The sequence below is a fragment of the Symphalangus syndactylus genome, chromosome 4 (assembly GCF_028878055.3).
Source record: "Symphalangus syndactylus isolate Jambi chromosome 4, NHGRI_mSymSyn1-v2.1_pri, whole genome shotgun sequence".
Lineage (NCBI taxonomy): Eukaryota > Metazoa > Chordata > Mammalia > Primates > Hylobatidae > Symphalangus > Symphalangus syndactylus.
The window spans coordinates 82,959,160-82,980,041 of NC_072426.2; the positions used below are offsets into that span (position 1 = coordinate 82,959,160).

General features: G+C 44.2%; 1 protein-coding gene across 11 annotated transcripts in view; it reads right to left on the reverse strand.

Moving 5' to 3' along the window:
- Positions 1-20,882, reverse strand: part of MARCHF8 (membrane associated ring-CH-type finger 8) — a 157,138-nt gene that overhangs the window by 7,581 nt on the left and 128,675 nt on the right. For 8 of the 11 annotated variants that reach the window (XM_055275294.1, XM_055275296.1, XM_055275290.2 and 5 more), the window contains 2 exons: positions 2,344-2,432; positions 1,256-2,101 (listed from right to left, as the gene is read on the reverse strand). In XM_055275294.1, coding sequence (XP_055131269.1) covers positions 1,256-2,101; positions 2,344-2,432 — 935 coding nt within the window. Of the gene's footprint in view, positions 1-1,255; positions 2,102-2,343; positions 2,433-14,126; positions 14,360-20,882 lie in introns of those variants that run through there. The other 3 variants (XM_055275300.2, XM_063637437.1, XM_055275298.2) reach the window with 2 other exon arrangements.

The window sequence follows — 20,882 nt, forward strand, 5'->3', positions numbered from 1 at the left end:
TCTCTCAGGAAGTAAACAAAGATCACAGTACCTCTCCTAGACCTAAAAAACTCACCATTACAAGATGCTGCAATTTCATCTCTTTTTCTTGGGACCACTAATAGCAATAAGTGAGAAATTAATTTGAAAGCACTCTCTATTTCCAAGGAAGTATGCAGCAAGATGTAGCTACTAGCCTGAAGGAACTTAACAGGCTTTTAAGAAACAGAGGGGTCTTTTCCAGCAGCTAGAGAACAGCTTGGGGCACTCGTCCTGGAAGGAGCCAGGCTCTCAGGCTGTTTTAGTGAGGGGATCTCTGATCCAAATGTTAGAAATGACGACAGCTGGCACTAAGGAGCAGAGACTGGGGAAAGGTCAGAATAAGGAGGGCACAAGAGTCATGACAAAAAGTGAATTATGGAGGCCAGACAAGGATGCTGCACAAGGAAAGATAAAGGGGGGAAACAGAGTTAGGACGAGACATAGGTAGCTACACCCCAGTTAAAAGGAAGGAAGGAAGGAGCTACTGGAGAACAGCCAGTCCCCACACACCTTTTGGGGGTAGGTGGGGAGCAAGGGTTAAAAAAGAGGCTGGGAGATGCAACAATGCTTAAAATCTGGACCATCAGGCTGGAAAACTGAAGATACTAGTTTCTTTCTTCCAGTTTCTTTATGCAAAGTCTACTTATTTTTAGTTTGGAAGAGTCAGCTTGGCCTTTAATATGTGTAGCTTCTTCCTCTTTGTTTTTTTTTTTGTTTTTTTTAGACAGAGTTTCACTCTTGTTGCCCAGGCTGGAGTGCAATGGTGCAATCTCGGCTCACTGCAACCTCCGCCTCCCGGGTTCAAGCAATTCTCCTGCCCTGCCTCAGCCTCCTGAGTAGCTGGGATTACAGGCGCCCGCCACCACGCCCGGCTAATTTTTGTATTTTTAGTAGAGACGGGGTTTCGCCATGTTGGCCAAGCTGGTCTCAAACTCCCGACCTCAGGTGATCCGCCCGCCTCAGCCTCCCAAAGTGCTGGGATTACAGGCGTGAGCCACCGCGCCCAGCCAGCTTCTTCTTCTTTTATCATTTGTGAAACTATCTTGGGACTTGTGTCATAAAAATTAAGTTTTTCAAATGATATTGATACTCTATTCTTCTGGAGAAAACAATCAACCCACAACTGGTTACAACTTTCTATTACTTCATTTTCCTGAAACTTCACATATTAAAGCAAGATGAGGCTCCCGATGCGAGCAGAGATGGCTAGAATGGCACTTCCTGGTAAACCAACCTGCAGACATCCCCTGACGTGGACACGGGAGATATGGGGGGTAATTTTTCAGAGAAGGGAGAAGGACAATCCAGGTCGCTGTCCTTTTCCGTGGAGCAGAGGGGCGCCCGCAGAACCCTACTCTTCAGTTTTGCAGATGTGCTGTCCTCAAAGACGTCGTCATCTCCCATCTCGTCAGAGCAGAAGCCCATACTCCCTGCTAGACCGCTGGAGGACTTGGCAGTGTGCAGGCGAGCGGCGCGGCTCTCTAGCTCATGGAACCTGTGCAGGCTGCTGGCGCTCCAGCCGTGCGAGAGTGAGAACAGGTACTGGAGCAGTCGCCGGCTTCGGGACGTGGCCTCAACATCTGCCTTCTCTTCCAGCAGCAGGCTGGGCCTGCCCCTCTTGCCAGCTTCCACCTCTGAGGCAGTTGAGTGACTGGCAGAAAGGCATGAAACACAAGAATGTTTGGAATTGCCAAGAGGTTTGTGGTTCAGGGTTCCTTTTTCTTTATGATGAAACCTGTTAGTTCTGAGACACGGATCTTGAGGGAGTATTAATTTTCCTTCAGAACAAGTTCTTTCCATATAGGCAAAACTTTCTGAAGTATCCTGCGCCTTCTCACCCACATCATTGAGGGACCTTGAGAACTTTAGTGTTCTTCTGGCTTTGGTATTCTTAGCAGGCTTCAAGGCCTGGACCCATTCTGAACCAAAGGAATTTCTCTTTGACGCCTGTAATGTGTCCTTACAGATAACTGTCACAGTGAGCCCTTGTGTCAGAGAACTCTGGCAGTGAGGAGCTTTCAAGACAACAGCAGACTGCATGGAACTGTGGTGACAACACTCAGAAAACACTGCACTGGAACTGCATGCAGAACAGTGGGATAAAAGCACAGAAAGTAAAAACAATTTTAAAAGAGAATAGACATCATAGTGAAGAAATGAGACTAGCATGGGTAACTTGGTGAGCAAACCACACATAAAACTCGCCAACTGTTTAGACCAAAGGCAGATTGAATAAGCAAATGGAAATTCAAGAACCTACAGACACTAATGCTTATTTCTGGCTGCACACTGATCATGGCAGCATCTGAAGCAGAGTGTTACCTGCAGATGTCCTGGCTGGATGGCGTGATAGAAGTGCGAGAGAAGGAGGACACCGGAGCCGGAGCTGATGCTGACGGAGGACTCCCAGCCTGCAATGACAGACCTCTGGTCAGTGTTCAGGGAAGAGCCAAGGGGACTGTGTGCACTGTCTCCTGAATGGTGACAGGGAGAAACTCTGGAAATGTCTGCTGTTTCCTGCTGCTCAACGAGTAACACATATTAGATCCTTAGCCTTGCCAAAACAAATCAAATATCGCTATTTTTTTCTTATCTGTGGATAAAAGTGTAAGAAATGTCTGAGACTATGGAACACCACTACTAATCTCCTGCAGGTCCAGTGGCCGTTTATTTTCTAAGCATCTAAATTGAGTTAGTTCATATATAAGTCAAGAAACGAAGTACTACAAGGTATCATACAAATGCCAAAGAAATATGAGGCTCCAGGCCTGCTGGCACTGGCTTCCCCAGCACTCTCTCCTAGTTCCCAAGGTCAACAAGGCTCATAGATTTAAGAGCTCTCTCCCACCTCACAACCTCATACATAGTGCCAGATGCTCCCTGAGTTCCACAAAACCTCACTGCCCTGCCACAGCTCTTCACACAAAAGGGAGTCCAGACCACGTGACCACGGGGGACACCAATCCATAGCTCAACCAGGGGCTGAGGTAGAGCACAGAGTGCTCCCAATAGGTCTAATCTTGAAACTATAAATTAAGAAAAATAATCAAGAAAATTTAGATTTGAAAGAAAGTACAGCAAGAGGTCATGGGACAGAACAGAGCCTCTGGGGTGGTGAATAGTCAAACTTAGAGAAAAAAATCTAGGAAGGAGAAGAAGCACTGCAGTGAGGAGAGAAATGGACAGAGAGAAATAGGGACAGTGAGTGGCACTGAACTGAGGATGCACCACCACCGCTAGAGGGCCCCAGACTCCCATGCCAGCCTCGGATTCCCAGGCTCCACAGCCCCACAGACCTACGCGTATTCATAAAAAAGCATTCTTCCCTCCTTAAGACAGTAAGCCTGAGTTAGAATATGCTCTATGCAACCCCAACAGCCCCAGGAAAACAGTGCCATGAGTCTGTTATCACTGGAAAGGCCATATCACCACCTACCTTCTGCAGGCCCACCTGCATGGCCCTTGGTGCTAACTCCTTCATACAAAGGAGCTCCACCCTGGCCCACCATTCCCTGGCTGAGGCCTAGTCACCACTCTTTCTAAGTACCATCCCCAAGGGTGCACTCTCATCCTGGAACTCCACCTTTGGGACCCCCGACCCTTGGTCAACCACCAGAACCGATAGGGCCATTGCCCGGAAACTCCTCCTCCCCCTACCCCTCACAGCAAATGAAGCAGCCTGGAGAGGGCCAGGATGGCACTCAGATTAAGGCACCCATTGTATGGCTGCTCCCACTCCCAATGCAGAGATTCAACACCACTTTAATGCAAGTTCACTTGAAGAAACAAGATCCAAGAAGCTCTCCTCAGCATGCTTCATGTATACACTGAGATCACGCTGTGCCACTCCATGAGCACATCTTCGAATTCACCAAAGAATCTACATTTATTTTCTAACTGAATGTGCATATGGGCATGAGGTACACGGTCTTTAAAAGCATTAGAGATCAAAGTTCTTAGGAATCTTAAGTTTACTTGGACACATGAAAATAGCATCCTTGAAATAACCCTCCCATCACTACCTTTGTCAATACTCTTCCTAAAACAAAATGAGAGACATCTCGGGATGCCTGTGGACACTATGCTGTGACATCCCTTGCATCTTCTAGGCCTGACTGCATAAGCCATTGTCCTCTTTCTCCAACTGCCTTAGACACTGTCCTCTTTCTCCAGCATCTTCCTCTCGGGGCACCCATCACTGGCTCCACCTGCCACAGAGACAAGCACTCAAGGCCTTTTAGTATCATGGGCTTTACTGTTTATACCACAGGGGAGCAGATTGAGAGGGTATCCATGCTAAGGTCCCCAAATTCCTACAGTCCCCCTGTTCTCTGACATTTAGTCCTAACACTATTCTGGGACTGAAAGCCTTCCTGTACTTATTGCTCTCTTCTGTTACTTTTGAGGATGACCAGCTCTGTTCAACACACATAGGCAAGGCTGAAATGTATCATGAAGACCACAGCCTGATGGTGTATTGCAGAGAAGTGAGCGTCTTCATCACCTGTTCCCAGGTAGACTTTGAGGAAGAAATACCCAGCAATATCCACATGCTTGCCCCTCACTGCTATGAGGTCACTTCTTCCTCTGTGTTGCTGGGTCAAGCATACTCCCTAGAACTGATGAGGTATTGAAGGAAGCCTCCTCCCTTCAAGGGATGGCAGCAGAGGAAAGTACCTAGTCACCTTCCTCCCTTTTATCTTAGTAAGAGCATGATCCTCTTGGAACCACGTGTACTTTCCTGTATTCTGAAGGGAAGGCAAACCCTGTGGGAGGAGGTGGGGTCTTATCTGGAAAATCGTGCCCAATCAGGGTCAGTGTCCTGGGAGGAGGCAGGTTTCTGATGGGAAACTAAAGTTCTGAACTCCAGTACTAAACTACAAGTAATCCAAGTCAAAAAGTGTACTCTGGGGTAACGATTCCATCCTTGCGTGCCCACGATGAGGAGCAACGCCTGAAGGTAGGAGGGCAGAGCCTTGTAACACAACAAAGCCTGGATCAAGGAAGCAGCCACACCAGGCACACACACGTCAGGACATGTGTTCACTTTCCTGTGTGGTTCCCCGTGTGTGCACTTGTAGCAGATGTCAAGGCCTGCATGACAGTGACAGCGGACCCAAGGAGGAAGGGAGTTCTGGCAGGGCTGGGGAGATTCTGCCCTGCTCAGTTTTACTTAGGAAACAGGAAACAGCCTTGGCATCCTCGGCCTGCATTTCTGCTCTCATTTCACCCTTTCCAATCTTATGAAAACATTACAGGATACTCTCAGCAGGTATGTCCGATCCTCATCAAGCCTCCCAATGACAGAGAAAGAGTCTCTCTTATTAGATCACAGAATTTCAAAAAAAAATTTTACATCTACTCATTGTTATTTTACATAAATATAAACTTCAACAAATGCTAACTCCTCCAATAAAAGCAAGAAAACCAGTGAGATTTGTGGGGTCATCACAGCTCCCAGAAGAGGCTCCTTCTGTCACTATCTAAAGGACAGCAAACATTTCAAAGGTCAGAACCAATCCATAGGCAGAATGGTCAAGAAAACAATTTTAAGGAGCTTTATTTGCTGCTGCTGTAGAGCTGAAAGAAATCTATCAACCAACAAAGATCTAAAAGACTGGCCTGATCAACAAAAAAATGAAGCTGACAGCTTCAAATATGGTTCCATGGTCGGATTCTGGAAGCCAGTGTAGTCAAAGGCCAGCAATCCCCTCTTAGGAGCTCTGCAGGACAGGACCTTACTAGATGGGACTGGACCTCACTAGATGGGACAGGACCAGCTGTCCTGCTCTTTCTGAAAGCAGCAGGCAGTGTGGCACGCAGGAGCTGGGGGCAGTACTAGCTCTCCTCTCCATAGGATCAGACCACACACACCACTCGACAATTACTAATAAAAGTGCAAATGTTCATCATGCAAAAATCCAAATGTGTCAAGAAAACTTAGGCCCTCTGTTCCTGAAGTTCTTTGCAGGTTGCCAAATGACAGACTTTCCAGTCATGAAAAGGAATATAAAGCAATCTCACTACAAAAAAAATTCTTGTAAAAATCCTCCCTTCTTCAGATGTTGTAATTAATTATGCCAAAACAAACCTCTGGATTTCTAATCAAGCCTAAATCCCAGTTTATTTTATTTCTTAGAAATGATAAATACTTTTCGACAATTTGTTTTGCTACATCCAAGTCTCTTAGTGGCTGGCTTTCTTATCAAATTCACCATTTTAAATGATTTTAACAAGGTTGCCAAAGAACATACGAGGAAAAAAAACCTTTCCATATATCCTTGGCAGAAACTGGCATTCCCCTTTTCTCAGTTCCCTTCTGAGAGAGCCTGCTGTGGCTGGAGCAGCTATGGCAGTGTGTTTACCCAGTTGATATCACACACATCCTTCTCACTGCAGGACACCAGCGCGCCTTCCTTGGCCTCTGCCGCCTTCTTGCCAGGTTACTGCCCAGCCTCCTCTATTACCCACGCCTCTCATTTTCTGTGCAACCCCCAACTGGGCCTCCTTTTCACTCATCAGCTAAGCTAATTTTAAACATTTGGGTCCCAAGCCCCTAACAAAAGCAAATTTGCCCATCTGATTTATCTCAAAAGGGAGAGGGCCACAGGAATGATCTGTTTGAATGAGCTTGTTTTTAGTCAAGGAGGAATGTGAAGAGGGGCTGGATAAGGATGGTTAAGAGGCCAGAGGAGCTCATGTTTACAACTGATCACAAATTACAGTACTGCAAATCAATGACTTAACAGAAACAATGGGAAAAGATGCATAGATGGCTCTCAAAACATGAAAAGATGCTTCACTTCTCTCACAATGAGAAATACAAATTAAAACTACAATGAGATACCATTATCAGCCAAGAAAATTAATCAAATAATATGTGTTGGCAGAAGTGTTGGGAAGCAGGTATGCTTATACATTGCTGGTGGGAGAGCAAATGGTAAACCTCCACAGGATGACAACCGCCCTCAGGATGACAAAGGCACATATAGTTTGTCTCAGCAATTCTTTTAGGAATTCATCCTCACACACCTGCGGGAAGAGGTTTGTACACTGCACTAGTTTGTGACAGCAAAGGGCTGGAATCACACTAAATGCCCATCACCTTGGAGCTGAGGCAACATTGTTCCATCTACAGAAAGAAATATCAGCAGTCGTTAAAAAAATGCGAAAAGTTTTCATTACGTCCAGTAATGAACACACAAAGTGAAACAAGCAGAGAGAGGCACCACTGCCACCTGTGCTGGTGCTGCACAGACTACCCAGGAGGGAGACCAGGGAACCTGGATGGAGGGACATGGACTTGTCACAGAGACCCATAAAGCCATAATGCCACTTTACACTGAGCAACATTTCACAAACAGAAATTCATTCTTAAAATAACATGTGATTGATGATTTTAAAAAGTAAAACAAAACTGCAGAAGCACAACCAACTACAACAACTTTCCGACTTTGGGATGACAGGTAAAGAAATGAATGTAGTGGGTGATGACCTATGTTTTTAAAAGTACAATAAAATAGAATATGTCAGAGTGCATCTGACATAAAAAGGATAAAGTCTTTTGAGGTAATTTTGTCTCTCAGATGTGTATGTAAAAGTGAACTGGGTTTCAATATAAAAGCTACTTGTTACTTTGGATCACAGTCAAAGTCACTTGAAAGTCACTGCCTGACTGTATTTCTACAAAGAAAATAAAAATTATCAAAAGAAATAAAAGAAGAAGATGGCTAAATCAAGAGATCATGTTGGCTGTTGGCCCAGAGGCTCTAGAAGCAAATGGCTCTTACAGATCTCTAGAAAGAAGGTTTTCCTCTACATGGAAAGCATTTGTCACCCATATAAGAGGTGTGTTGCTATGTAAACAAAACTTAGTGGCTTAAAACTACACAAATGTATCACTTCATTGCTATGTAAACAAAACTTAGTGGCTTAAAACTACACAAATGTATCACTTCCCATGGACTAGGAGTCTACATGGGCATGCTGAGATTCTCTGCTCTGGTCAGTCTCCCTCCTTACTGGAGGCCTCAGGAGGACTGCGTTTACACATTCTCTCAGGTTGTTGGCAGAACACAGCTCCCTGAAGCTTGAGGACTGAGGGCCTGTCTGCTGGCTGACTTCCCCTGGGGTGGGCCACATGCATCTGCAGTCACATGACCTCTCCCATCTTCAAAGCCCACTTGTGCTATCAATCTCTCTGACTTCCCTTTCTGCCACCAGTCAGAGAACATTCTCTGCTTGTTAAGCACTTGTGGGATTCCACTGGGCCTGTATTTATAACCCCAAATAATCTCCCTTATTTTAAGGTCAACTGTGCCACACAACACAACATGATCATAGGAGTAATAACAGCAATACATTCCCAGGTTCCAGGCAATTGTGCGGACATTTTTGGGGGCCATTTTAGAAATCTTGCTCACCAGATCACTTTTTTATTTGTGCTTCCTGCTCATGAGGTTGCTAGCGGTTAGGCCCTCCCACTTCCAAACTAAGAGATAGGGATCTGCTCCTAAGGGCCAACTCAGCAGGCCTGACTTCATACCACAGAGCCAGATAAACTCACTTGGTGTTTACATACTGCAATGTGCAGACTGAGATTACATCTTAACAAACTTTCTGCTTAGCACAGAAGTTACTCTGTCAAACCAATGCTTCATTATGAGTAACTCTGCTTTCGATAAATACCCAGTTGTATTCAACTTCAAAAATGAGCCACAATAAAAGAAAAGAGGCCATTCTGTGGCTTTTCTGTGGCTTGCTCTGATAAATACATGTTGACTCTTATGAGAGTGAAAGAACAAGCTTTCACAAAGGCAATTAATTAAAACTGACCATTAAAAAAGTAAGTATATACAATATACTTACAGAGAAGCATGTATAATTAAAAACTACTGAATGCTAAAATGATTTCCATTATAAATGACTCTCATTAGCATTGCTTAGCAAGTAGCATTAACATGGAATTCTTTTCTATAGTGGCCTTTTAAAGGGAGTCAGAATTACTTGAGTAGCAACAAATCCCCAGAACAATGAGGGGCATATATTACAGCACTGGTGGAGGGGACAGAAGGCCACAGCTGAAGGGAATTTTTCAGGACTGTCTTCCTCCAATGCGGCAGCTGAGGATCTTGCAAATATAATTTGTTTTCAATAAATTACATTGAAGACAATGATTTCTGAGCAAAGGTGGCTTCACAGTCCCAAAAACTAAAGATGTAACCATATAAAAATCCAAAATCACCAGAAATAACATGGTGAAAGGGGCTATGTTTGTGAGTTACTTACCACTCACAAGGACCCTTTAATACTGTTGATTTCCCTTAAATATTGAACTTTTCAAATATAGTCGAAATACATTTTCATTGCCAAGAGGCAATAAAATATTTCCTCTGAGAGAATTCTGGGGCAGTGGCCAAAGCACTGGCTTTTGACCCCAAAGTCTTCCCTCTGTGTTCTGGGGCCAGTCCACTGAGCACACTACCAAGCAGGAGTTTAATCATTTAAAAAATGAGGTCAACAATCTACAGGGTTGCTACCAGGATCAAATAAAGTCAGGGCAGATGCAGAAATGCAGCACACACCACTCCAGGCACACCTCCAGTGTGGAACAAGACTTCCATGTGACTACCACTCTTGACTCTTGATGACCTAGAGAGTAAAGCTGCAGGTCTCATATCTGCTACAAAATGCCTCATTCCAACCAAGGTAACCACTGTCCAACCACCTGGGAAGGAAACAGCTTCTGCTCAGGCTACTCATCTGGCCAGCCCTGGCCCAAGATGCACAGAACTCTAAGAGCGAACCCCGAGCAAGGGAGCATACTACTGACAGAAACATGGCAGGCAGGAAAAATGACCCTCACTTCCTCTCGGCCTAGGCCCTCCTTTCCTGGCAACCCGTGGCCTTTCCCACTCCTCCTCCTCCTCCCAGGAACACTCCCACATCCCAACCCAGCATAACTGGCCCCTCCTCAGGTTTCTCCTCAGAAAGGGCTTTTCATCCCTGTTATCATATCCTTGTACCCTATTCATTTCTTTCATTGCACCTATCAAGGTTTATGAGAAGATGTTACTGGGATATGTTAACTTAGAAGCTATTGCTGATTGGTCTGGTACACAGTAGCTGTTTAGGGAACATTTGCTCAGACTAAATAGCTACCCTCTGGGGAGACTGTGCCTCTACAACAGAGATTCTCAAACTTGTTGGCCACAGGACCTCCTTACACTCTTAAAAATTACTGAGGCCCCCACAAAGAGCTTTTGTTTACACAGGTTCCATCTCTCCATCTTTGCTATATTAGAACATCGTAAAACACAGGAACATATTCCACCAGTTAAGGAAGATGCTATCCTGCATGTTGCTTAGCTTCTGGAAACTCCGCTGTACACTTATGGGAGAATGAGAGTGAAAAATGCAAATAATCTTGGTATTATTGGGAAATTGTTTTAAATCTGCCCCCCCCTTCCACCTTCAGGAGACTGAACCAAACTTCAGCCAAAAACTAAACTGTAACCAGTCAGATGAAAAAAATACTGCAAAGACAGTCGGTTAAACTTTGCAAAAGGGGAGCTGAACAGAAACACTGCCTCAGTGCTGTCAGGATTCGAGTGAGGCTCAGTGGTGCTGAGGCCACCTGATGCCATGCAACTCCTCCAGTTCATCCTTTGTTTTTGTCACTTAGGAATAAGTATCCTGTTTTGGGACAGCTGTTTTCTTCAGAATAAATTAAGAAAGCACATTTTGCCTTATTTGTAACCCCTAAGTTCTGAGTAACCTGAGCGTGTCACTGGTCAACTCTGCATTCAGAAACAGAAAGAAGCAAACCCTGGTCTTGACAATCACATCCAGGTCTGCTCTTGCGTAATTAAAGTGGGTCAGCAAGAATTCCTTGAAGGAATGTCCATCTGATATGTGACATTCTGCTGTATCTCATCCCTGTCTAATGGCAACAATAACCAGAAAATATTCAGGAGGCCTAGGAGGGTTAGTGCTCAAATTCATTGAGATGTGCTTGCCAAGCAATAGAGCAATCATTTTAATTGCTCATTAAACATGTCCAGTCTGATTCTACCCAGGAATATTCGATTAACAAGAGGTACATATCACAGTCTGCAAGGGCCCAGCCTTGGGCAACTGCCAGGGCCTACAGAACCAGGCTGGCTGGGGGGCTGGCGGAGAGATACCCATGCTACGGGATTCCACTGCCTTCTCCCTGGGGTAAGTGCTGCCAATCATGAACTTGCTCAAGAAATTGTGTCACGTGGACCAAGTCTGATTCCCAGGGTTGAATGAGAAGGCTTCCCTGGGGATAAAATAACATTGTGTCTATGTACTGCCCTTTTTGCATCACAATCTTCCTCTGAGAGGCATGAAGAGAGGCTCCAAAAAGTCCAGCCCCTATAATTAGCCTAGCCTGGGCCAATTCCTGGTATTAAAGAAATTCTAGCTGAATAGAGTGGGTTTAAGCCTCCTCTGCGAATTTCAATCGGCTTCTATAGGATTTTAGGCCAAAGTACTCACATGAACAGCCACAGTCAACACAATCTTGTGGTTACAGGCACCTGCAATAGGGTGCCATAAGAGCCATCACCCCCAGCCACTGAAGATGCCTTTCATTGTCCACCTAAAGTACTGGACTTTCCAAGCAGGTGACAAATGATCTTTCTACTACAGTTTAACCTCATCCTGGTTGGCTCCTTTCCACCTCTCACATCTGCTTTACATGTCCTCTCCTGAGCCACATCTTCTCTGAGCAGCCCTTCAACTTGGGTTCCCTGTAATTCTCTACCTAAGCGCCTTACTGTTCCCTTGGTAGGAATTCTCTCCATCCGTGTTATCGTAGAGGTCTGCGTACTTCCCTCTGCTGTTTGGTTCCGCATTCAAAGCACAATTTCTGGCACACAGTTACGTGCCGGACAAAATCTGAATGTGTGCAATCCTCGTAAACTCTGCACGGCCTCCTTTTCTCCATGTTAGAGATTAGACATATTGTCAAATGGTAAGACAGCCTGCAGGTGGGCGTAGTGGTGGCACAGGACACAAGGTCCTGAACAGGCAGTCACCTCACGTCACCTGAGTCCACCCTGAGGCCATGCCCAGTACACTATGCATCGCCCCTGCCAGCCATGCTCTATGGCTTCCTGGTACCCCGAGACAATGGCCCCTTGACAGGCAGAGGCTCACAGCAGAGATGGAAAGTGGGCTTGCCCCATCCCCACCTCTCCCTTCTCTCTACCACACAGCCTCCTGAATACCCGTCTGTCAGAGCTCTATCTCACAAAGGGCCGTCACAATGAGTTTAGGTGATATAATGAAGAACATGTTTTTTAATAGTTACATTTTCACATTAAAAAGTTAACCATTCAAAATCTAGAGGAGGGGCTTCAAGATGGCTGACTAGAGGCATCTGGTACTTACCTCCTCTACAAAGAAGAACCAAAATAGCCAGGAAGAATCAGACTTCGAATAGATCATCTAAGAGAGAACACGGATTCAACAGAGAAGTGACAGAAAACACCTAGAGCAGGCAAGGAGAGGGCAGTCAGGCAAGGCAGCCAAGAGGTTCCCCAAGTGTGGGGAAAGGGGAAGCGAGTGATCCCCAGCGGTCCACATTCCCACCATGCACTTGTGCAATTCCAGCCATGACAGAGCCCTAGACCCTCACAGGCCTTGAGGCTAACAGAGGGAGCTGCCTGGAGATGGCGAGAAGGCATTGCTCCAGGGAGGGAGCTCATGATGGGTCCCACACACCCCTGGAGTCCAAGGCAGCTACAAGAAGACACCATACTGAGAGCCCAGTCCTCAGGAGACTGCATCCTGCTGGGGGCCCAACAGTCCCTGCTTCTCCACATCCCTGGAACCCCTCTGACATTCCTCACCACAGCCATTGCAGCAGCTAGCTGCTGCTGCTGCCAGGGATGAAGTGCAAACCATTTGGCAAAGACCCTGCTGCTCCCAGCAGTGAAGCCACTGCACGTTTTTGCAAGCGCCAAGGACAAAGAGAGCAAAGTGTGCACTCCCTAGCCACTGGCATACAGACAGCTAGTGCCACTGAAAGCAACCCCACTCTCCCCAGTAGTAGGGCTGCAGTATAGCCACTGCTGCCTCCACCGGAGCATTCTGCCAGGGCCTTGGAATCACCCAGCCCCTGCCCAAGACTGCTAGAGACTGAATGCATCCCTGGGGCGGGTGGGGCGCGCTGAAGTATGTCCTACCCAGTTCCTGAGTAAACCATCCTGGGGCCTGGGGACTGCCCAGCCCATTCCACCACTATTGGAACCTGAGCATACTGCCTGGGCATCTGAGGTCAGGCCCACCCAACCTGCCATTACTGCCACATCTAGCACCCAATTGCATACACATTTGGGCCTGAAGACTGGTTCACTCAGCCCATCACAGGCACTGCCGACATCAGTGCAAACTGCTTGGGAGCCAGAGGGTTGTCCTGCCACTGCTGCTGCCATCACCCATATCATGCCTGCTGCCCAGGAGCCCAAGAATTCACCTACCCATCCAGCTCGCCACTGCCACTACCAGCATTTGAGCAAGCTACATGGAGGCCCCCCAAAAATAACCCACCTGATCCACTAACACTGGTGCCAGCATATACTGCACTGAGGCCCAAGGGCAGGCATACTCACCCCACTACTAACACCACTGGGACCAAGGACAGGCCAACCTGGTATCCCTGTCCCCAGCAAAACTTCACTACAGCCTCCACCATACCCTAAGATACTGAGGAAATCACAGACACCACTAACATGATTTATAGCCAAAGAAATCATACAGAGACTATACTACTGCACACAGTGAGATCAAAGCTAAAATGCCCTGCACAACCAACACCATAGACACACCCTCAGGAAAAACTCCTCTCTTACAACAGCAAATTAAGAAAACTAGAAGAGACTGTTACACCAGACGTGCAGAGATTAACTTAAGGACACAAGAAATGAAAAATCAAGGAAATATGACACCCACAAAGGAACCCAATAATTCTCCAGCAGTAGATTCCAATCAAAAAGAAATTTATGAAATCTCAAAAAAAGAATTCAAAATAATGACATTAAAACTCAGTGAATGCTGGGCATGGTGGCTCTCACCTGTAATCCCAGTACTTTGGGAGCCCCAGGCAGGAGGATTGCTTGAGGCCAGGAGTTCAAGATCAGTCTGAGAAACATAGCGAGACCCTGTCTCTATAAAAAATAAAAATAAAAATTAGCTGGGCATGGTGACATGTGCCTATAGGCCCAGCTACTCAGGAGGCTGAGGTGGGAGGATTGCTTGAGCACAGGAGTTGGAAGCTGCAGTTAGCTATGATCACACCACTATACTCCCGACTGGCCAACAGAGCAAGATCTGGAAGCTCAGTGAGATACACAGGAATACAGACAAACAATACAAAGAAATGAGAAACGCAATTCAGGATATGAATGAAACATTTTCCAAAAATACATTATAAAAAAAAACCAAACAGAAATTCTGGAACTGAAAAATTCATTACATGAAATACAAAATACACTTGAAATATTCAACAAATAGAATAGATCAAGTAGAAGAAACAATTTCAGAACTTGAAGACAGGTCTTTTGAAATAATCCAGTAGGACAAAAAAATTTTAAAAAGGAATAGAAAAGAAAGAACAAAGCATACATGACATATGGGACACCATAAAATGGCCAAATATTCAAATTTTCAGTGTCTCAGAAGACAAACAGAAAACAAAAAAGATGGAATATCTAACAAAATAATAGCTGCAAACTTCCCAAGTCTTGCAAAAGATTTAGACATCTAGATATAAGAAGCTCAAAGATATCCAAATATAATTCAAGGTCTCCTCCACAGCACATTATATAGTCAAACAGTCAAAAGTCAAAGACAAACAGAGAAGCCTAAAAATAGCAAGAAAAAAGCATCTAGTCATTTATAAGTGGACCCCCATCGGACCAACAGCAGACTTGTCAGCAGAAGCCTTACAGGCCAGGAGAGAACGGGATGATATATTCAAAGTGCTAAAAGCAAAAAAAAAAAAGGCCAGCCAAAGATACTATACCCAGCCAAGTTATCACTCACAAACGAGAAGAAATAAAGTCCTTCCCAGACAAGCAAAAGCTGAGGGAATTCACCACCAGACTGGTCCTATAAGAAATGCTTAGGCCGGGCGCGGTGGCTCACGCTTGTAATCCCAGCACTTTGGGAGGCCGAGGCAGGCGGATCACGAGGTCAGGAGATCGACACCACGGTGAAACCCCATCTCTACTAAAAATACAAAAAAATTAGCCGGGCGTGGTGGCGGGCGCCTGTAGTCCCAGCTACTCGGAGAGGCTGAGGCAGGAGAATGGCGTGAACCCGGGAGGCGGAGCTTGCAGTGAGCCGAGATTGCGCCACTGCACTCCAACCTGGGCGACAGAGCAAGACTCTATCTCAAAAAAAAAAAGAAATGCTTAAGGGATTCCTACACCTGGAAGCACAAGGACAGTATTTGCCATCATAAAAACATACCAAAGTATAAAACCTACTGGTAGAGCAAACACACAAACAAGGAAGAGAAAGGACTCAAATGTTACCACTACAGAAACCCACCAAACCACAATGATAAACAATAAGAAAGAAGGAAACAAAGGATATACAAAACTAGAAATTATTTAATAAAGTGACAGGAATAAGCCCTCACATATCAATAGTAACCCTGAATGTAAATGAATTAAACTTTCCACTTGAAAGATAGAGACTGGCTGAATGGATTTTAAAAAACATTACTCAACTACATGCTGTGTACAAGAAGCTCATCGCACCTGTACAGATACATATAGACTGAAAGTACAGGGATGAAAAAAGAGTTCACGCAAATAAAAACCAAAAAACAAGCAGGACTAGCTATGTCTGTATCAGATAAAACAGACTTTAAGTCAAAAACAGTAAAAAGAGACAGAGTCATTATATAATAACAAAGGGATTAATTCATCAAGAGGCTATAACACTTCTACATACATCTGCACTCTACACCAGAGCACCCAGATGTATAAAGCAAATATTATTAAATCTAAAGGGAGAGACAGACTTTAATACAATAATAGTTGGGGACTTCAACACCCTACTCCCATCATTAGACAGATCATCTAGGCAGAAAATGAACAAACATTACATTTAAACTGCACGTTAGGACAATGGACTTAACAGACACTTATAGAACGTTTCATCCAACAACTACAGAATACACATTTCTCAGCACACAGACCATTCTTCAGGATAGGCCACATGTTAGGACACAAAACAAGTCTCAATGAAGTTTTTAAAAATTGAAATCATGTCAAGTATCTTTCTCAGACCACAATGTTTAAAACTAGAAATCAATTAGAAACTGTACAATTACATGGAAATTAAACAACATGCTCCTCAATGACCACTGGGTGAAGGAAGAAATTAAGGAGAAAACATAAAAATGCCTTAAATAAAAATCGAAATACAACATACCAAAACCTATGGGATAGAGCAAAAGCAGTGCTAACAGAGAAGTCCACAGCAATAAACACCTACATCAAAAAAGTAGAAAGATTTCAAACAAACAACTGAAGGATGCACCTCAAGGATCTAGAAATCCAAGAAAAAACCAAATCCAAAATTAGTAAAAGAAATAATAAACATTAGAGGAGAACTAAACTAAATAGGAGCTAAAAAAAAAAAAAAAACAACAAAAGGATCAATGAAACAAAAAATTAATTTTTTGAAAAACTAAAATTGATAGACTAGCTAGACTAACCAGGAAAAAAAAGACAGAAGACCTAAATAAAATCTGAAATGAAAAAGGAGACATTACAAATGATAACACAGAAATACAAAAGATCATCAGAGACTATTACGAACTATATGCTATCGAACTGGAAAACCTAGAAGAAATGGATAAACACATAACCTACCATGATTGATCAGAAAGAAACAGAAAACTTGGACAGATCAATAAGAAGCAATGAGATTTAAAGAGTAATAAAAAGTCTCCTAACAACGAAAGGTCCAGGATTGGATGACTTCACTGTCAAATTCTACCAAACTTTCAAAGAACAATTCTTCTCTATTCCAAAAAATTGAAGAAAGAATTCTCCTTAACTCATTCTACTAGACCAGCATTATGCTGACACCAAAACCAGACAAGAACACAACAAAAAATAAAACCACAGGCCAATATCCCTGATAGGCATAGATGCAAAAATCCTTAATAAAATACTAGTAAAGCAAATCCAATTGCACATCAAAAAGACAGTACACGATTAAGGGAATTTATCAAGGATGCAAGGGTCTTTCATCACATGCAAATCAATAAATGTGACACATCATGTAAACAGAATGAAGGATAAAACCATATGATCATCTCAATAGAAGCAGAAAAAGCATTTGGTAAGATTCAGCATTCCTTCATGATAAAAATTCTCAACAAACTAGGCAAATAAATACTGCAATATTAATAAAGGCCACATATGACAAACCCACAGCTAACATAAATCTGAATGGGGGAAAAGTGAAAGAAAGACTTCCCTCTAAGAACTGGAACAAGACAAGAATGCCCACTGATATGATTTGGCTGTGTCCCCACCCAAATCTCATCTTCAATTGTGGCTCCCATAATTCCCACATGTTGTGGGAGGGACTCACTGGGAGATAATTGAATCATAGGCAGTTTCCCCCATACTGTTCTCGTGGTAGTGAATAAGTCTCATGAGATCTGATTTTGTAAGGGAAGCCCCTTTCACTTGGTTCTCATTTCTCCCTTGTCTGCCGCCATGTAAGTAAGATATGCCTTTCACCTTCCCCCATGATTGTGAGGCCTCCTCAGCCACGTGGAACTGTGAGTCCGTTAAACCTCTTTTACTTTAAAAACTATCCAGTCTTGGGTATGTCTTTATCAGCAGTGTGAAAACAGACTAATACAGTAAATTGGTACCAGTAAATGGGGTGCTGCTATAAAGATACCTGAAAATGTGGAAGCGATTTTGGATCTGGGTAACAGGCAGAGGCTGGAATGGTTTGGAGGGCTCAGAAGAAGACAGGAAAATGTGGGCAAGTTTGGAACTTCCTAGACACTTGTTGAATGGCTTTGACCAAAATGCTGATCATGATATGGACAATGAAATCCAGGCTGAGGTGGTCTCAGATGGAGATGAGAAACTTGTTGCGAACTGGAGTAAAGGTGACTCTTGCTATGTTTTAGCAAAGAGACTGGCAGCATTTTGCCCCTGATGTGTGGAACTTTGAACTTGAGGGAGATGATTTAGGGTATCTGGCGGAAAAAATTTCTAAGCACCAAAGCATTCAGGAAGTGACTTGGGTGCTGTTAAAAACATTCAGTTTTTAAAAGTTTTAAAAGCATTCTCAGAGAAAGAGAAAATAAAAGCAGAAAATTTGTGGCCTCCTGATGCCATAGAAAAGAAAAACCCATTTTCTGAGGAGAAATTCAAGCTGGGTGCGGAAATTTGCATAAGTAACAAAGAGCCAAATGTTAATCACCAACTCAAGGGGGAAAATGTCTCAAGGGCATGTCAGAGATCTTTGCAGCAGCCCCTCCCATCACAGGCCCAGAGGCCTAGGAGGAAAAAAAAACGGTTTCAAGGGCCGGGCCCAGGGCCCCCTTGCTGTGTGCAGCCTAGAGACTCCGTGCCCTGCATCCCAGCCACTCTAACCAAAGGCTACAAGCAGCCAGGGTATAGTTCAGGTCATGGCTTCAGAGGGTGCAAGCCCCAAGCCTTGGCAGCTTCCATGTGGTGTTGAGCCTGCGGGTACACAAATGTCAAGAATTGAGATTTGGGAACCTCTGCCTAGATTTCAGAGAATGTATAGAAATGCCTGGATGTTCAGGCACTGGTATGCTGCAAGGATGGGGCCCTCATGGAGAACCTCTGCTAGGGCAGTGTGAAAGGAAAATGTGGGTTGCAAGCCCCCACACAGAGTCCCCACTGGGGCACTGCCTAGTGGAGCTGTGAGAAGAGGGCCACCATCCTCCCAACTCCAGAATGGTATATCTACTAACAGCTTGCACCGTGCGCCTGGAAAAGCTACAGACACTTAATGCCAGCTCCTGAAAGCAGCCAGGAGGGGGGCTATACCCTGCAAAGCTATAGGGGCGGAGCTGCCAAAGGCCGTGGGAGCCCACCTCTTGCATTAGCATGACCTGGATGTGAGACATGGAGTCAAAGATCACTATGGAGCTTTAAGAATGGACTGCCCCATTGGATTGTGGACTTACATGGGGCCTTTAGCCCCTTCGTTTTGGCCAGTTTCTCCCATTTGGAATGAGTGTATTTATCCAGTGCCTGTGCCCCCATTGTATCTACAAAGTAACTAACTTGGTTTTGATTTTACAGGCTCACAGGTGGAAGGCAGTTGCCTTGTCTGAGATGAGACTTTGGACTGTGGACTTTTGAGTTAATGCTGAAATGAGTTAAGACTTTGGGGGACTATTGGGAAGGCATGGTTGGTTTTGAAATGTGAGGACATGAGATTTGGGAGGGGCCAAGGGCAGAATGATATGGTTTGGCTATGTCCCCACCAAATCTCATTTTGAATTGTAGCTCCCATAATTCCCATGTGTCGTGGGAGGGACCCAGTGGGGGATAACTGAATCATAGGGGCGGTTTCCCCCATACTGTTCTTGTGGTAGTGAGTAAGTCTCATGAGATCTGATGGTTTTATAAGGGGAAACCTCTTTCGCTTGGTTCTCATTTCTCCCTTGTCTGCTGCCATGTTAAGACATGACTTTCGCCTTCTGCCATGATTGTGAGGCCTCCCCAGTCACATGGAACTGTGAGTTCATTAAACCTCTTTTTCTTTAAAAAGTACCCAGTCTCAGGTATGTGTTTATCAGCAGCGTGAAAACAGACTAATACACCCACTTTCACCACTCCTGTTCAACACAGTACTGGAAGTCCTAGTCAGAGCAATCAGGCAAGAGAAAGAAATAAAAGGCATTCAAATTGGAAAAAAAGTAAGTTAATTTGTCCTTTTTGCAGACGATATGATTTTATACCTAGAAAAACCTAAAGGCTCCATTAGAAAACTTAGATCTGATAAATTCGGCAAAGTTATAGGATACAAAAATAAACGTACAAAAATCGATAGTGTTTCTATATACCTAATGAATTAGTGGAGAAAGAAATCAAAAAGGCAATCCCATTTAAAATAGCTATACAAAATAAAATACCTAGAAATAAATTTAATCAAAGAGGTGAAAGACGTTGCAAGGAAAACTACAAAACACTGATGAAAGAAGCTGAAGAGGACACGAACAAATTGAAAGACATCCCATGTCCACAGATCAAATGAATTAATGTCATTAAAATGACCATACTACCCAAAGCAATCTACAGATTCAATGCAATCACTATCAAAATGTCAATGTCATTTTACACAGAAACAGAAAAAACAATTCTAAAACCATATGGAACCAAAAAAGAGCACAAATAGCCCAAATAATCCTAATAAAAACAAACAAAGCTGAAGGGATCACACTGCCTGACTTCAAAGGATATTACACAAGGCTACAGAAACCAAAATAAGCATGGTGTTGTTATAAAAACAGATACAGGCCAGGAGTGGTGGCTCACACCTGTAATCCCAGCACTTTGGGAGGCCAAGGCAGGTGGATCACCTGACATCAGGAGTTCAAGACCAGCCTGGCCAACTTGGTGAAACCCCATCACTACTAAAAATATAAAAATTAGCCAGGCTTGGTGGTATGCACCTGTAATCCCAGCTAATGAGGGGGCTGAGGCAGTGACAATTGCTTGAACCCAGGAGGCAGAGGTTGCAGTGAGCCTAGATAGTGCCACTGCACTCCAGCCTGGGCAACAGAGCAAGACTCTATCTCAAAA